Source organism: Sylvia atricapilla, chromosome 6 (assembly GCF_009819655.1).
Source record: "Sylvia atricapilla isolate bSylAtr1 chromosome 6, bSylAtr1.pri, whole genome shotgun sequence".
Taxonomy (NCBI): domain Eukaryota; kingdom Metazoa; phylum Chordata; class Aves; order Passeriformes; family Sylviidae; genus Sylvia; species Sylvia atricapilla.
The window spans coordinates 10,952,821-10,970,865 of NC_089145.1; the positions used below are offsets into that span (position 1 = coordinate 10,952,821).

Genomic DNA, 18,045 nt, shown 5'->3' on the forward strand with positions numbered 1-18,045 from the left:
ATTTTGTTTTATGCCACTGAGTCAGTTAAACTGACATCAAGGAAAGAATTCCAGCACTTCAGTTTTCTGCTCATTGTTAGCCCAGGGAAAATCTTCCCAACCTTGGCTAGACCAGTCATTTTCATTCTCCACAGGAAAACTGCATAGAAGCAAACAGAAATTGAAGACCATTAAACCAACCTCACAGTAAAAACTGTGTTTCCAATATCTTCCACTTCACAGCAATGTTTCAGCAGAAAATAAAACTGAAGCAAATGCTAATGTTTATTATCAATGTGTTAGTTTCTGAATAGAAACTATAGTCCCGCCATAAAACACCTCAAGGAAACATTAGGGGAGAGTGTAAAAAAAGCAGTAAGTATATTTGACGTAATAGTGTGACTCAATCCTCAAGGCATCTGAGGAATTTGTCTTTTCTGTTATTTTAAAAGACTAGAGTAGTTTTAGGTGAAGCAGGAAGCAGCATTAGATGTTGAAACAGAATGACAGTTTATTCTCTCCTTAAAAAAAAAAAAAAAAAGAGAGTGAATTTTCCATTCACTTGGAAGACTTTCAGAACAATCTCTAAAGGGATTACAGCAAGGCACACCAATTTCACTATAGTTTTCCACTGTTTATACACATGTGGACAATACATGCATTTTTATTTAAGCTGCAGAAAACAAACGAAATGCAGGGGTAAAACATCAGGCTACCTTTCAGTTCCTCCCTGGTAACACACATCTTACTTTATACTTGTTGCTGATAAGGTATTTCTCACCAAGTTACAAGATTCACCACAGAGAACAAAATACCACAGACACCTTACATGCAGAGAGGAAGAGGAAATTCAGTCCCATGTGTGCTGCAGATACCAACTTTTGGGATGGAAACTGGAAAGAGAAAGAGCCAATGGAAAAAGCCATTTAGGCAGGGTTAATGTAGAAGACAGTCAGTCAGAATCATGGAATCTTTAAGGTTGGAAAAGACCTCCAGTATCCTGTTAACCCAGCACTGCCATGTTCACCATTAAACTATTTCCCTCAGTGCCGCATCCACATGTTTTTTGACTTCCAGGGATGGTGGTTCCACCACTTCCATAGACAGCCTGTTCCAATGCCTAACAACCTTTCCAATGAAGAAATTTTTCCTGATGTCCCATCTAAACCTCTCCTGGAGCAGCTTGAGGCCATTTTCTCTCGTCCTACTGCTGTTACCTGGGAGAAGAGACTGATCCCCACCTGGCTACAGCCTCCTTTTAAGCAGTTGCAGAGAGCAAAAAGGTCTCCCCTGAGCTCCTTTTTCTGTAGGCTAACGACCCCCAGCTCCCTCAGCTGCTCCTCATAGGACTGGAGACATCACTGGGGTGAGGCCTCACCAGTGCCCAGAACAGGGGGACAATCAGTGCCCTGGCTCTGCTGGCCACACTATTTATGACACAAGCCTCCTTGGCCACCTGGGCACACTCAGGCTCGTGTTCAGCCGCTGTTGAGCAAGTCCTGTTCCCCTGAGCAGCTTCCCAGCCACCCTCCCCACAGCCTGTATTGCTGCCCAGGGTTGTTGTGACCCAAGGGCAGGACCTGTCACTGTGCCTTGTTGGACCTTATACAATGGCCTTGGCCCATCAATCCAGCCTTGACTCAATGGCTACAAGATCAAAAGGAGTTTAAAATCCCAAGTGCTAAAGCATGGATCAAATATATGGGGAGATTCTGTCCTGAACATCTTAGCACCTAAGTAGATGAGAGTGAAAAGAGGCAAGAGGCGAGAGCTGCAGAGGCAAAAACATCATCTAAGGTTGGTGACACTACTAAAAGTTGGGAATAGCCGATATTTCTCCTGCTCCCTGTGAGACACCTTGCCTAAAATACTTTCATTAGTGGTACTTTCTGCTGTTTGTAAATCAATCGATGAACAAATCTTCTCCATCAAGATGCAGGCAGAACACTTAGAATCTTCCTCTGCGTAAATTCAGCAACAGCAGCAGGTTTTATGTCCATTAGCCCACTTGTCTGGCAGCAACCTGAAGGATACACAGATCATTAATCAGAGTCAGGCTACTTAGTCTGCTTTCATCTTGAGTCAAACAGAAATCAGTTTAGACCAGCATGATAATTCAGATGTCATGCCAAATGCTCACTCATATTGTATATTGTAAGGGACTCAAATGACTGGCAAAAAAGAAAGATCTTTGAAATCATTGCTTCAGCTTTTTGAAGACTTTCCAGAATCTCAAGTTCATTTCAGCCTCAGATCTCCGAGTAACATGTTAAACAATAATAAATTGCTTCCTGTTTAATTAGGCACAGCAATATTCTCTCCTCAGGGCATCTCTCTTTCCCCTAACCCAATTCCATTATACTTTGGGAAGACAGAATCTTCATCCCATTCCAGCTCTCAGACAGAAGCAGGACCTTTGTTTTCCTGAGCGCTATCCTGCCCAGTTTCCTCCTGCTTTCTGTGTGTCGCCTTTCTGGAGCTGAGAACCTTTGGTGGGCTGGGCAGCGCTCCCTCAGGGGGTTCCAGGCTTCCCTGGAGGGAGAGGGCTCAGCAGGGCACAGCCCACATCTGACTCTGCTGGCCACGTTTAGAGCCGGCTCCTCAAGCCCAGTTGCAGCAGGGATATTTGTAGGTAGCACACACAGAGGTTTATTAAACATATGCACAAATTAAAGGAGGCTTACCTGTGCTCCTGCTGGAAAGAATGCTCAATCACTGCTGCAGAACAAGAGAATGCCTTCTAACAATCAGGGTCGAGTGTCATAGCAGCACACAAAACACTTCAAAGACAAAAATTTAGTGCACAGTTAACAGTTTTGTCCAGCAGGTGTTGCTGGAGACTACAAAACACATTCAGGCAAGGTCCAGCTGGCCAGCTTTTGAGAGGGTGTCAGGTGCACCCCTGCCCCGGATCAGCAAGGACAGGGTGCCAAAGTATACTTTTATTCATGAAACTTCAGTGTTATCAAGTAATGCAAGCTGTGACATTGAAATCCTGCTTTGGAATACACAAGCAGTGCTTAACTCCATTTCTAATTGGAGGTAAACTTGTCTGTAACTTCCAAAATCAGTCAACTTCGCAGTTAAGTTTTCAGGTTCCACATTTTAGTAATTCAGATCCATTCCAGCTAATAGGGCAACGTGATACTTGGAAACTGAAAAATGAACCTGACAAAAACTATAAAAAACCCTAGACAACTGCTGTGTGGGGATACCTTACCAAAACCAACCCAAATAAACATACAAAACTTACCTCCAAATGTATTTTGACAGTAATGGCAAAACCAGAGTTTCACATAGTATTTGAATACCAGATGTGATTCAGTATTTTTTAAAGTATATAATTTATAATCATAAATGGTTTAGCCTGCAAACACATCAATATTTCTACAGATAATGGAAAGGTTTAAATTGCAAGATGAATTATCCAAAGAGTGAATCAGTCCTTGGTACTTGAAATTCATTTTTTAGTGTTAAATGGTGTCGTGTCTTTACAGGAAACTGAGTCTGTAGGAGCATTAGTCCATCACATCACCCATTTTTGTCAGAAGATGCAGAAAGACTGAGCAAGACTAAGCAGGTAGTGTTGTCCAGTAATGCATCATTAGAAGATGGAGAAGACAAAGGAGCAGACAAATGTCTAGAGGAGGTGAGGGTATAAAATACCTGCTTTAAAGTATTTTTACTTGAGTTCTTGAGTTTCACTTTGAGTTCTTAATGAAGCCATATAGTCTGATCAAAAAAAAGTTAAGCTTTGGAAATTTAAGCTAGATGAATGAAGGAGAAATAAGGTTAAACATTAAATGGAGCGATTTTTAAGAACATGGTTGCCACCCAACTCCAATGCTTGCTTCTTAAATTCAGATAAAGCTTTCTTCTTCAAGTGCTGAAGCTCATCCTGTTTCACCATGCTTGGTTGAATCTCAGCTAATATCCAACTCTACATTTTTGCCAGGTAAGCAGCTGCTTCTTTCACCTGCAAAGGCAACTTGCTCGTCTACAGACAAGTTTGGCCCAAGTACTGTTCTTGCAATAATTTGTAAGCTACCAAAATTACTTTTCCTGTTAAAAAAAGAAACCCCCTTCACTCTCTCAGTAAAAATAGATACCACTTCTTACTCAGTAAACATCTGAATCATGAATCACTGGATACTGGCAATATTCATGGGAAGCATTAACACACACTTCCCAAATTCTCTGCTCTCTTCCCACTAGCCATTGTTGCAGCCAGGATTCACTACCCTCACCATCTGCATCAGAAAGGCTCATGAAAACTCAAGATAAAATTTCATGAATCTTAATGCTCCCATACACTACTTTAGAACCCTGAAAGATCTTTTTAAATACTGTCCTTGGCACACAGGAAAAAGTTAAAACATCTAAAGTCACTCCTGTCCTATGGTTTAAGCAGGGTATCCTTTCAATGGCACACAAAACGTGTGACCAGCACTAGAATAGATCCTTAGACTTTTTTAGGTTGGAAAATACCCTTAAGATCATGGAATCCAGCTGTTAACCCAACACTGCCAAGTCCACCACTCAACCATTTCCCTAAGTGCCACATCCATGCAGCTTTTAAATTACCCCAGGGATGGTGACACCAGCACTTCCCTGACCACCCTGTTCCAAGGCTTGACAACTGTTTCAGTGAAGAAACAGTTCCTAATATCCCATCTAAACTTCCCCTGGCACAACTTGAAGCTGTTTCCTCTTGTCCCATCTCTCCTTACTTGGGAAAAGAAGCTGACCCCACCTGCCCATAATGTCTCTTCAGGCAGTTGTAGAGAGTGATAAAGTCTCTCCTGCTCCTCCTTTTTTTCCAGGCTGAACACCCCCAGCTCCTCCTCACAGGATTTGTGCTCCAAACCCTTCCTCAGCTCCATTGCCCTTTCTCTGGACACTCTCCAGCCCCTCAATGTCTGTCTGTCTGTCTGTCTTGCAGTGAGGGGCCCAGACCTGGGCACAGCACTCGAGGTGTGGCCTCACCAGTGCCCAGGACAGTGACAATCCCTGCCCTGGTCCTGCCAGAGCCGCTGTTGCTGATCCAGGCCAGGATGCCATTGGCCAGGCTCATGTTCAGCCCGTGTTGCAGCACCCTCAGCTCCTTTTCCAGTGGGCAGTTTTCCAGCCACTTCTCCCCCAGCCTGCAGCACTGCCTGGGGTTGTTGTGACCCCAGGGTAAGGATCTGGCACTCAGCCTTGCTGAACCTCCTGTGCTTGTGCCCTCAGCCCATTAATCCAACCTATCCAGATCCCCCTGCAGAGCCTTCCTGCCTTCCAATAGATCATCACTCCTGCACAACTTGGTGTCATCTGCAAACTGAGGGAGCCTTTGGTCCTCTCACCCACATCATTGATAGAGACATTAAACAGGACTGGGCCCCACGCTGATCCCTGAGGAACACCACTGGTGACTGGCCTCCAGCAGGCTATAACTCCATCCACCACTTCCCTGGGCCCAGCAATCCAGGCAATTCCTTACCCAGCCAGCACAGCTCTCCAGGCCCCCAGCACAGCTTGTTTGCACAGCAGTGCCTCTACTGATGCTACAGGCCTCTGAAGATGGGTGGAGCACAGAACTCTAACAGGTACAACAAATTCTTTTACACTGTAGAGACAGAAAGGTTCAAGTTCACTGATCACTCACCAATTGGTATTTCTGACTGTTCAGAAGTATGCTTAAAGGTCTCAATGTAGACAAACATTAAAACACTGCAACAAAAACATGTATTTTAAATTCTCTCATAAACAAGACAGGGCTATCTTATAAAGTAAAAACCTAAAGGTATTCCAGCATATCAGTTTTTTCTCATAACTGCATATTCAGTTATCAGTAAAATATCAGCATTCATACACCTTAAACAAATACTCTGAATTTCACTGTCCTATGACTAGAACTGAGAACTCTTACTTTGTTATTTGCCGCCTTTGTTTTCTTACTTCGTTATTTTCTGCCTGTTATTTTCTTACTTTGTTTATTTTCAGCAAAGCTGAATTTTATGAGTCCATAGAATTCAGACACAGCTTCTCTCGAGTCACCTGCGGCTCTAATACAAGGTAAAAATTTCCACAATAGACTGATCTATTAAGCCTTTATCACTATGTCTCTCTTCTTTACATGTGCCTCCATGACATAGAACATGCCATTATCGTGTTCCTGAAATATTCCAACTCCTTCCACTGTTTTCTTCCCAACTTTTAAATCAGCAGCTCTGTTCCCATTCTTATCAGTTCCTATGTTTTTTCCCTCACCTCAGACCCAGCTATTTCTTCACAAGGTTTCTATTCCTCCACCATCAGTCATGGGTTCCACTTCTTCCAAGGGTTTCCTCTTTCCTAATGCAATACCATTCCTGAGTCTGCAGAGGCAGACTGCTATGGACACTAACACATGGACTAGGATCCTTCTCTCCTAACTATCAGCAAGTGTCTTATCTCAGTCCCACTCTCCTAAGAGGGAACCACAAGCATTAGGCATGAGTGGGAAGCAGATCTCTTCAGGACTTGCCATAGTATATTCCCAACTCGGTATTTTATTTCCATAACTACAAAGTTAAATAAATGTTACACAATATTAAACAAACAGAACTTTTAACTTTAATATTCAAATTCAACACTAATAAGAACAAATAGAGCACAAAAGGGAAACATTTTTTGAAGTAAAATGAATGAAGTGACAAGCCAGTAATCACAACAGTTCTTCTGTCAGCCTAGGCTCAATTACAGCACTGGTTCCATGGGCACATTCTTTTCCACATTTTTAAACTTCAAACAGAATAGTTAAGCTGTCTGTTGGCATCCCAGACTGCAGTTTCTGTATAGTACACTATAAGCATGATCAAACTTATGTACATAAACAATGAAAAACAACCTGAACAAACTAAACAACTATTTACAGGTATTCCAACATAAAAAAACCAAACAAACAATAGCCTCAAGAATGGGCAACTGAAGAAAATATGAACATTCAGAGAACCTTATTAGAAAGAACAACAAAACATTAATAGCAAAGACATTAACAATTGCAAGACAGAGTCCAAATATTATATTGGTGCATTTTTTCACAATGCACTAGCTTTGAGAGAAAAATGCTGCCTTCACTAAAATGCAGCTTACATTTGTTTCACTTAATTGCTTTAAGAAGCCTATTAACACAATAATGATTGTTTTAATGCTACAGTTTACAGCAAGGACATTGAACTAAAAATAGCAGCAGTTCCACATGGCACTTAATTCCACAGGTTCCTAAGCTGTGGTTTATGCAATGCCTACAAAGTGCTCCCAGTTGAATACACAAATAAAATTCACAAGTCTACCTGACATCAGGTACATTGACTGTAGGTGGCCTTAAAGCCTGTCTTTCAAAAGTTATTCCCCCTCTGCTCCAGGAAAAAAAAAATAAATTTAGCTATCAAAGTAAGGCCCCCTCCCTCCTCCTTAAAAGATTAGGGATATTGCTTCTTATTACAATGCTGTAACACTACAAAGCAGCATACCACTATAGTGGTTTACCCTGGGACAACGTAACATCTAACAGTGTAACCGAAAGGCTTATGGAATAACATCCAGGATCCTCTACAGACAGGAGAGTAACCGAGTCCATTAACTCAAACGGTTAATAGCAGATCAGCCAGAGAGTACAAGTAAAAACCCAGAAGAAATAGCTGTAGAACTGGTGACACTGATCACAGGACAAGATCAGTACCACGGGTATAGCAGAGAAGCTGTGGCCACGTCTGCAGCTCCTCTGGATGCACAGTTAGTATATGGTGAGGCTGAGGGAGCGGTTCATTTTCTTCCCGATGAGGCGGGACGGCCGGTTCTGCGTCGTGGACCTGGTGGTCATCCTGTCAGTGAAGAGCGCGCGCTCCTCGGCCGCCGCCTTGGCCATCTGCGCCTTCTTCAGCTCCCTGCAACACAGGGACACGGTCACACCCGGCACCACCCGCCAGGACGCGCTCAGCACGGCCAGAGGGAGCAAACCAGCTACAGGGGACACAGCTCAGGTCAATTTTAGATCATGCTGAGAGTGCTCTGACTCACATCCACCTGTTTCCAACCAGAGGGCAGAGGTGGGATGCTCAGTACTCGTCTAGATGTTCTTTCTTTTGAAAAGCAAAGATTCACACAACTAGGATTCTGAAATCCAGCCTGTTACAAGCTCAAATCTTTGATTACCAGGACACAGCAGGGTGTTTTTACTTCCTAGTGCAAGCCACATGTTAAGTCAAGAGTTCATGACTGAGGCTTGCCCAGAGGAAGCATATTCAGCCACACCTGATCTTCTGTGGGAGACTCAGACACTCAGATGAACACAGGGGTGGGTAACTGGCAACAGACAACTCAGGAAGCATCCTCTTTCCCTTTTGCATACCCACATCAAAAGCTGATCACCGCCTCCACGGTTTTTGCCTCACAAAAATGGGAGCCTGCAAGGCAGAGTCCCTCAAGGCAGCACAGGCCACTGCCCTGTGCAACATTCTGCCAACTGTTCTGTTTCAGAGAATTACCAATACCCAGGCTGAGGACAAAGTTAAATCAAACTCAGGATAAAGCTATAAAACAGTCCAACTAAAGAGCACAGCTGTCTTTACAAATGTTTCCCCCATAGACTGCTTTTCTCCTTTCTTCAAATACTGACATATGGCTAAGCCTCAGCCTTCCCCCATACTCTCTTCCTTCCACTATCTCAAACTATCCATTCAAGAACTTTCTCTACTATAAGAGCTAGTATTTGCAATCTCACTTCACATCTAGCTACCAAGCAAACTCAGATTTTACAAGCTTGCTGCATATTGGTGTAGAAGTATTCAGTTTTAAGCTACATGCTTTAGTTTAAGAAGCAATTCCCATTCTTGTAAGCCAAAGTGTTATTAACACCCGTGCCCCATCTAATCACCCCCACATTATTACTGTGCCAGTTCACTGAAAGAGAATGCAACCAATTTTCAGTCCTCTTCCTTGTGAGCATCAGTCACAAATACACACACACGTGCTCACCCAACCACCACACCATTACCAGGAAATTAAGTTTCACAATATCCTTCCACTCTTCCCTAGAAGTCTTGAGTTCTTGCCTAGAAATCTTGAATTCTTCCTTCCTCTGAAGAGGACAACACAGTAGAAAAGCTGAGTTGCCTTAAAAGGATTCTTTTCACTTAAGATGACTTACACACAAAAGTGGTATTTTAAAAGGTTCAAGTGCATGAAGAAATTTAGGAAAAACCAAACCCAAAACAAAGAAAACCCTCTGCCCCTAAACTACTGGAAGTATGTTATGGAGCACTATGCCACACAACATTAAAAATTACCGTGGCTAAGTGCTTTTTTTATATCATTCTTGGATTAACAAGGATGTCTCTTTGTTGTCAGGCCAGGAGTCTTCAGAAAACACTAGATTTGCCAGTTTTCTCTTTCGAGTGATCCAAAAATATGTTGTCTTCATACAAGCAAACAGCTTACCTCAGCAGATCTGCATTTAGCACCCTGCACAAACTGTCTGATTATTCTTTTAATGTAACTCATAATATTGTAAAGATAACCAGCTAATCTAGTACATCTGACTGTGGTCAGACCAGCAGTGGCAAGATAAGCAGGTAACAATGGAGTGAACCTGAACATGAAATTAACATCTTCATTCAAGACATAACAGACAAAAATCAGTGTTCTATATTCCTTCATAAAAGCCTGCTTATTATGCATAGCACATGCAAAGATAACTGTAGTGAAAGAGTCAGATGGCTGCTTATCAATTTACTAACTCCCTCCCTGAAACTTAAGCAGAAATCAGACTTTCCTAAAGGGAATCTCTTCTTCCAAGCTTTAATTCAGAGTGAGTGTTTGAGCAAGGGGTAGGACAAGATGACCTCTGGATATAAATGATTCTCTGGTGATCCAATAACACTGCTGTGTACAGGTCAAATTAGTCCAATAACATTCCTGATGTGCTATTTAAATCCAAAATAAATAGGTCGTTTAAGCCATTTTTCTGACATTTCAACGTAAAAACAACCTAGGAAAACACAGACTCAAATCATACAGATGTAAACTAGGCTATACCTGTCACAAAAGTGTGCACTCTCCTGAAACAATTCGTTTAAAACCATAATGTTTTGTATGCCTTGAATACTAATAGTGCTGTTGAGATTCCCTTAGGGTGTTCAAGCAGTTCTTTCTGTGGAGAAAATTCCTTTTAAAGTTCCATAACCCACTTTGTACTCCCAGGTACGCACACGCATACAGATTTGTGGATCTCACCCACAAACAAGGACACTCCTGTTTTATCATCACATCACTCTCAGGTGAGAACCTGTCAGAAATGAAGCCCTGCTGAAGGAGCCCAAGGACATACTTACTTCTGCAAGAGCGAGTTCTTGAATTTTTCAGCATTCAGCTCTATCCGGAGCTGCTCTGCGCTCTTTTTTGCGGCAGAGAGAAGCACTGAATGCTTCACTAGTGCCACTGCTGAAGGCCTTTTCTCAGGATCAGGATTAATCATAACCTTGGGGGAAAATGAAAAAAAGGCATCCTTGTTAAGGCCAGCAAGACAATAAATTACACTTATCAGCGAGTCAATAGTACAGGAGTTCTTACTTTTAGTAAGTCTAGTAGTTCTTGAGAAAGCACTTGTGGTAGCCTGGGCAGTTTTCCTTGCCGAATTTCATGCCACTGGTCCCCATTTGTTGGAAGTGGTTCAGCGCCAGCAGCACACACAACGGTCAGAGCAAGAGCAAAAATATCTGCTTTTGGCAAGTGAGTGTAGTTCTTGAAAAAGAGAAGAGAAAAAATAAATTCACCATTTTCTTCCTAAAGGAAACAGCATGCAGGCCTAACATCACTGTTCCCCACAAACAGAACAGTTACCTCCTGTAGGACTTCATTTGCAAGGAAACGACTGTCACCTTCTTCCACTTGAGGACTCGAGACTCGAGTTACATGGCCCAGGTCACCTGCAAGGAGAAGAGAAAGTTACTTTTCAGAAGACAACGAAATGATGCAAGTTCTTTGGCACACATATGTGCTGTTTCTCACCTATTTTAAATATGACTCTATCAGATGACCAGTCATCATCATCACCTTCCTCTAGAGTTACACTGGGGACTGATGTTCTAGATATGAAAATGTTACCTGAAAAAGAGCAGAATTGTTAAAAAGAACATTCCTGTACAATTTCTGCTTGACCTAATTTCACTACAGTTTGCTTTAGCCATGCAGAAGTTTTATTTGTATATATACCCTGTTCAAAGAGTGAGAAGCTATAACTGACTTGCTGTGGCCCCTCTGCTGGGAAGGCAGCCAAGTGTTATGCAAGTAGAGTCAATTACACAAAAAGGACCAAAGATAAACTCAACAGTTTAGGTCTGCTGGCCAATTTTATAACTGACATCTTTGTGCTCCTATTCACAGCTTCAGGGAAGAATTTACAGTTAGTAAGGTGTGGCTAACTGTTCATTTTTCTGCAGCAGATTAAATGAACTGAGCAAGTTGTCAATAGAGAGTAAAGCAGTTACAAACTTACTAGGTTTGATATCCATGTGTACCAGGGACATAGAATGAATGTACTTCAAACCTCGAGCCACTTGAAGCAGCAGGTCCTTCAGTTCTGGTTCAGTAAAGTAACGCATATTCCTGTAATTTTCACTTATGGCATCTGCTAAACTGCCACCTGAAACAACATTAAAAAAAAACAACAAGGTGTTTTTTTATATCAAACAGCTGACAAAGTAATGATAACTAGCTCCCAAAACTAACTGAATATATCACAAAGAACTCGCTGGCAATATACAGTAAGTGTAAAATACAGTGCTGTATCCTCTTTTTAGCCATCTAACAATATAATAAAAGTCTTTCCTCTCATAGTTGTCACACTAACAGAATATCAACACAAGGGAAAGGGCTCTCTTTCAAATCTCTGCCAGGGCATCAATAACAGCAAAATGCTTCAGAAATCAGGTTATCTCCCTTTTTAATGGAAACTCTAGCGATTTTCTCTGTTTCAGCTTGTACTACTGTACAGAAGAAAGAATAGTTCTGCTGCGCACAAACACCTCACAGTACTTCCATTCTTCAACATGCATGACTTGGTCTGCACCTTTGTACAGTTTTTGCTTCATCCATCTGATATGCCTTTTCCAGAAGGGAATATCAGTCAATTGAGAGAAAGACAGCATGAGCTATGAGTAGGGTTATCAATTCCTAATCAGTGTTAAGAGCTTGTATGTCTTCTTTACTTACCATTGCAATATTCATTCTGTATAAGCATGTGATCATCTTCTGCCCATGCAGAGTAGTACCTCACTACATGAGAATGCTGTCCCAGAACTGCATGTGCATAGACCTCTCTTAAAGCATTCTGTCTGTTAGTCACAAAAATCAATAGCACATGTGAATATTGTGAGGTGAAATTAGTACAATTTCTTATTACAGTATTTCTAATTAAAATCTTCCTATTCAATTCTGTGGCACCCTAAGCTGGATTTGTACTTATGTCCTAACAGCTAAAATAATTTACATTCTATTAAAAGAATATATGGATCATAAAAAAACACGGATCATTAAAAAAAACAGAATTTGGTGTGGGAGCCACACTTCCATTACATACTTGCCAACCAGGAGCAATAGCAAACTTTGAGATGCATGACTGAAGATTTAGGGGAAAAAAAAAAAAGGCGCTTTTAAGTCAATGTTGACTGAACTCAACATTCCCTAAATTCTAAGTCTGGTATGCAATTTTGTGTAACTCGGACTTGTGGGGTTTTATATTGTAACTATTTGAACCCACTATCTATTCCCCACACTACAGAAGTGTGGGGAAAAGTCCTGAATCACAGGCTCATTCGCAAATGCCGAAAAATAGCCCCAACCTGACTTAACCCCTCTGCATGTCACTCAAGCTGACACAGATGAGGACTCAGTTGGGAATAGTGCCTTCCTTTTATCTCTCAAAGAATCACCTTTACATGTAAGGTTATTCTCACTTTGAGAACAACCTGTTTCCACACAGAACACTGGGAGAAATATCTGGCAGGAGAGAGGCCAATTAGCCATTTCTCCGCAGTACCGCAGGGTACCTGTGAGGGGTTAGGAAGAAAAAAAAATAAAGTGGCTTCCAAACTGTATCTATTTTCATTTAATTCATATTTGTTTTATACTTTCCCCTTAAATGCCTTCTTTAGACACCAACACAGAGAACCATGTGAAACACTAAGAGAAGATTTTTAAGTTTTAAGAGCAGGAAGTACTCACTCGTCCACTGAGCCAGCCAAGGGTTTCTTGGAGCGTTTTATTGCATAGATGCAGCCATCCAGCCTCTTCACACACTTAAACACGGAGCCAAATTCCCCGGATCCAATCTTCTCCAGCTCATGGAATTCGGTTGCATACCGTGACTTCATGTTACTTTCTGTTATTGTTATCCGCTGCAAAGATTTCCAAGAAAAATATTTAGATCCGCAGGTCCACAAACTGCTAAAATTAGTATCAAGGTTTAAAGATTAAGTACCTTAGCAGGTCTCATGGTTTCCTCTTCAGGCTCTCCATCACTTGGTTCCATATCCTCTCCACAAGAGCTGAAATTCACAGCAGAAATAACATGGTTTAAGTAAACTTAAAACTGAAGCCCAGAAGCTGTTGAATTTCTCTGAGATCTAATTCTCCTATTTTAATTTTAGTTAACTAGACATTTGTAAACACGGATCCATAAAATTGCCATGCTAATATCTTTGTCATTTCTTTCTTCATGTTTCACACTTGTATTGAATGCATTTTTTTCCTCCTCAAGAAAAGACTGTGCCTGGCCCATTCCACGATGGGTAAAAGAGCAGGACACAGCATATAGGTCTATCCTCTCTGTACAGCACTCAGATGATCTAGTGCTAAATTATTATTTAATGATATCATGTGTTTTGAAGCACATAATTTAAGAGCTGTATTATACATCGCTAACAATCTGCAAGCAAAAACACTTTCTTAGAAGCAATCTGTAACAAAATTATGGCAGTGAAAAGTAGTTCTACATACAAACTTAACAAAGGAAGCTACCAGTCACTCACTCATTCCAGTGTATCCTCTTCCTCCTCCGACATTTGCCTTCAGAGTTGTGAAGGAACATGGAATCGGGAGTGAAGGGATTGATGTTCACATGAGGAGTTTGTCTAAAATCCTCTTCCTGCTTCTCCGATTTCCCAACATTCATGAACAGTGAGCCCCCTCGAAGTTTGACTGAGCTGGAGCCTAAACCTTGTGCTTTAGAAAGCAAACTCTGTATTTTAAAGAACAAACAAATAAACAAACCCAAGACATTTAGAGCCGTTTATAGCCTTGATATTGCCTTAGACATTAAACAGTCAGATCATGCTTGAAGCCATCATTACAGTATTACCTAATTAAAGTATTAGCATCAGTTATTTAAATACCTGCCTTTCCATCAAAAAAAATTTAAGAAACTATTATGCTTTGTACTCTACACAGAAACAAGCAAACGAGTATTTAAATTATATGATGATGAGAGCAATCTTTTTCTGTCTTTAATCATTACACCACCTAAACTTCTTGGACAAATCTTTGTTCATTAAATGAACACAGATGAAACTCAAGGACAGTCCTGTACTGTATCACCGTGATTTTCACATGCATGATGTGGAACCTAGATCCGACAGGATCTAGGTGACAATCTTAAAAAATTAGCAAATGCAACATTTAATACTGATGCACTGGTGCATTTTCCTGGGCCTACAAAAAAGGGATCAAGAACTGACAGCATGGCTGCACTGTCAGTTCAATACCCAAAATTGATCTTCTGGGCAATTTGCCAGACCAGGCATTTTACAAGCACATGATGAAACCTCTCCCAGTTACACTGAAAAGTCTGCACCTGAGTCTCCTTCATCCTGGTGAGGATGCCGATGACTGGATCCAAGCAGGAGCATCACCTTATCCTAACAACAAAATAAAGATTTGAGAGGACTAAAGCCCAAACCACCGTAAGGAAGAACACTCAGTGCATGAGAATATCAACTGCAATCCTCAAATCTGCACTAGATGACGACCTGTGCTTCTCAGGACACACTTCTGTACTTCCACTGGATACCTGAACCAAATACTTCTTCCAAAGATAACCTATGTAGAATCTGGGAACCTAATTTAAGAATCCCACTGAACTGCTGTGTTAAGAACTTGTTTTTTGGTATCACATTCCACAAAACTTTTACATCTCTGAAGCATCTGCTCCTGACAAGGTGTAAAAGCATCACCAATTTTACCTTCTACAAACTTGTGCCACTGATTTTTACCAGTGAAACCTCACTGGGGATGGAGGCTGTAAAAAACTAATTAAGAAGGATGCCTTCTTTGCACCTTAAGTCAGTTGTTTTCCATCTACAGTCTATAGACCCCTGGGAGATTATCCCCGGGGATTATCCCAGGATTACTTCTAAAGGGCTATATGAAAAGTAATGAAGAAAGGAAGCCAATTATCACTAGATTTAAATTCACTATACAGGATTTTACGCAGCGTCGAGTTCAAAAGTTGAAATGCCTTCCAAAAATCTATTATTGACAGAGTTAAGAGCTACCCCCGCTAAACTTTGGACTCAGTTTAACAGCATCGACTGCTCCAACAGCCTTTCACATTAGATGCAGGAGTGCAGACGCCGAAGCAGCGCTGGCACACTCCAACAGGACAGATCACAGAATCCATCAGCCTGGAGAAGCCCTCTGAGATCATCGAGCCCAGCCCATGACCCAACACCGCCGTGTCACCGAGCACGGCACCGAGCGCCAGGTCCAGCCTTTCCTTAAACACCGCCAGGGACGGTGACTCCACCGCCCCCAGGGCACTCCATTCCGATGGCTAATCGCCCTTCCTGAAAACAAACTCCTCCTGGGATGTGCCAGCTCATCGAGAGACACGCAGGATCACACCCTCGGTCGAGCTTTAACTTTTGGGCTACACCCCTGCCAACGCCCACTCGACTCACTTCAGGAGCTTTAATACTCTACGCCCGCACTTTTTAAATACACTTTCCACAAAACACAGCCGAACTCAGAATACGTCCGTGTTTGTCTGCGGCTAACTCAGAAGCGGGCGGCGCGCCCCGTGTCCCGTCGGGCGGCGGCGCGGCCCCGCCCCGGCCGGAGCCCCCGGCGCGGCCCCGCCGTTACATAACGGACCGGCCGGGCCCGGCCCCGCCCCGGGCTCACCTTCGGCGTGTGCGGCGTGTCGAACAGCCGCAGCTTGCGCAGGGTCTTGTGCGGCGGCGTGCCCGGGTAGTCGGGCAGCGGCGAGCCGGGCTCCTCGCCCCGCGCCCCTCGGTACCCGCCGGCCGCCGGGTGCGGCGGCGAGCGCTCGCAGCAGCGCCGGCCCTTGTGCGGGGCCAGCGGCGAGGGCGAGTCGAGCAGGAAATAGGCTCCGGGCGACTTGACCGGCGAGGAGCCGAAGCCCTCCTCCTCCCACGAGTCCCCCTCGTCCGGCAGCGGCGCCGCCGCCGGCTCCATCTCCTCCTCCTCCAGCAGGGGCGGGTCGCTCCGCGCCGGGGTGCGCGCGGCCGAGAGCGGCGAGTCCGCCTCCTGGAACGCCGAGTCCTCGCCGGTGCTGTTGGCGCTGCTGTTGCCGCAGCCTTCCTCCTCCTCCTCTTCCTCCTCCTCCTCACAGTCGCTGTGGCCGCTCAGGAACAGCAGCTTCTGCCGGATCGGGGCCGCCGCCCGCCGGGCCGAGACGCGCCGCGGCGGCGCCGCCCGCTGCAGGCTGAGGAAGCTCATGGCGGCCGCTCCGGCCGCGCCGCTCCGGCCGCGCCGCTCCGTCCGCTCCCGCTGCGCCGCCCGCGCTCCGCCCGCGTGCGCCGCCGGTTCTGCTCGCGCTGCCCGGGAACGGCCCCGCCGCGCGCCGTTCGGACTCCGCGGCTTTCCCGCGACCGTTGGTCACGTGCCGCGCACGCCGGCCAATCGCGCCCGCCCACCGGGTTTGAAAACACGGCGCGCGTGGGCGGGGCTGCGCGCGGTGGCATCACGGGCCGCTTCGGCGCGAGGGGGAGGGCGGGGCCGGGCCGGGGCCCCGCCCCGAGGCGGCCGCGCGGACGTGTCGGCCCGTGAGGCGCGCGCCCGGCGCCATTTTAGCCCCGGGGCGGCCCCGCCCGGGCAGCGGGAACCGCCCGGAGACGGCGTCCGGGGAGCGCCGGGAACGCCGCGGGGACGGCGCCCCTGCCGCGGGACAGCGCCCTGCCCCGCCCGGACGGCTCCGGGGACTCCGCCCGGGGACACCGCGCCGCCCTGCGAGGCTCCCGCGCTGCTGGAACGTGGTCTTGCTCCCGTTGAGTTGCTAGAACTGAGCGCGCAAAAATGTCCGTAATAATGATCCCTGTTTAATATACAATAATAATAACAGCGCATTCTGCACCAGGTAAAGGCGCCTTTTTCTCTTTCTAAGCGCCAGCAGGCAGATGACTGCATTTCCAGTAGCCTGACGCACGTGGTTTAAAGGGCAGTGGCGCGCAGCGGCCTCAGCGCAGCCCGCGCTGCTCACTGCCGTGAGACGCTTCCAAACGACTCAGTCCCAGCACAGCAAAGGCCAGGGATGCTGGATATCTGCACCTGTGTCCCTACAGGTGCCACCGCTTCGCCTCTTGGCTTTGTTTTCTGTCTGGTTACACCCAACAAATAAACCTGCCCCTCTCTTCTGAACCAAATCGCCTTAAAAGGAGCCCCTTGGGTAACAAAGCACATGAAAAAACAGGTTTTTTTCCAGCCAAGGGCGGCCCAGAGCCCAAAGGAAGGCAGGTGTGTCTGCCTGTGGAGCTGCTCTGTGCTGGCCCCGGCTCTCCAGGCGCACAGCATTATTCCCCGGGCGTGCAGGCAGTGCCGGGATTCTCCTGTCGGAGCTCGGCGCGCTGGGATGCTCCGGCCGCTGCAGCCCCTCTCCAGCCTCCTCCCCAGAGCTCCCCCTCCTTGTCCGGCAGGCAAATCCTCATGTCCTGCCCATGGCACACTCCTATGAGAACCTTGGACCAACAGGGATGTCAGTGTCCCCTATTCCACTTCTGGCAATTCCTCCTTTTTTAACCTCTCCTGTCT

At 45.0% G+C, this 18,045-nt stretch overlaps 1 protein-coding gene across 1 annotated transcript; it reads right to left on the reverse strand.

The window, feature by feature from the left end:
• Nucleotides 1–6,553: 6,553 nt before the first annotated feature.
• WEE1 (WEE1 G2 checkpoint kinase) lies at nt 6,554–16,900 on the reverse strand. Its single transcript, XM_066320758.1, has 11 exons — nt 16,180–16,900; nt 14,031–14,239; nt 13,481–13,547; nt 13,225–13,397; nt 12,214–12,335; nt 11,498–11,644; nt 11,011–11,106; nt 10,843–10,928; nt 10,573–10,743; nt 10,335–10,480; nt 6,554–7,889 (listed from the first exon to the last, which is right to left on the reverse strand). The coding sequence occupies exons 1-11, from the start codon at nt 16,735–16,737 to the stop codon at nt 7,739–7,741; spliced, it is 1,926 nt and encodes a 641-aa protein (XP_066176855.1). The 5' UTR covers nt 16,738–16,900; the 3' UTR covers nt 6,554–7,738.
• Between the last annotated feature and the right edge of the window lie 1,145 nt (nt 16,901–18,045).

What these genes read in the sequence shown, in the direction of transcription:
- WEE1 (XM_066320758.1), bottom strand. Translation starts at nt 16,737, where the DNA reads ATGAGCTTCCTCAGCCTGCAGCGGGCGGCGCCGCCGCGGCGCGTCTCG. An exon ending in AAGAGGATACACTGGAATGA is followed by an intron (nt 13,548 to 14,030) that starts GTGAGTGACTGG and finishes TGTGAATTTCAG; the next exon opens with CTCTTGTGGAGAGGATATGG. An exon ending in ACACATGGATATCAAACCTA is followed by an intron (nt 11,107 to 11,497) that starts GTAAGTTTGTAA and finishes GCTCTTTTTCAG; the next exon opens with GTAACATTTTCATATCTAGA.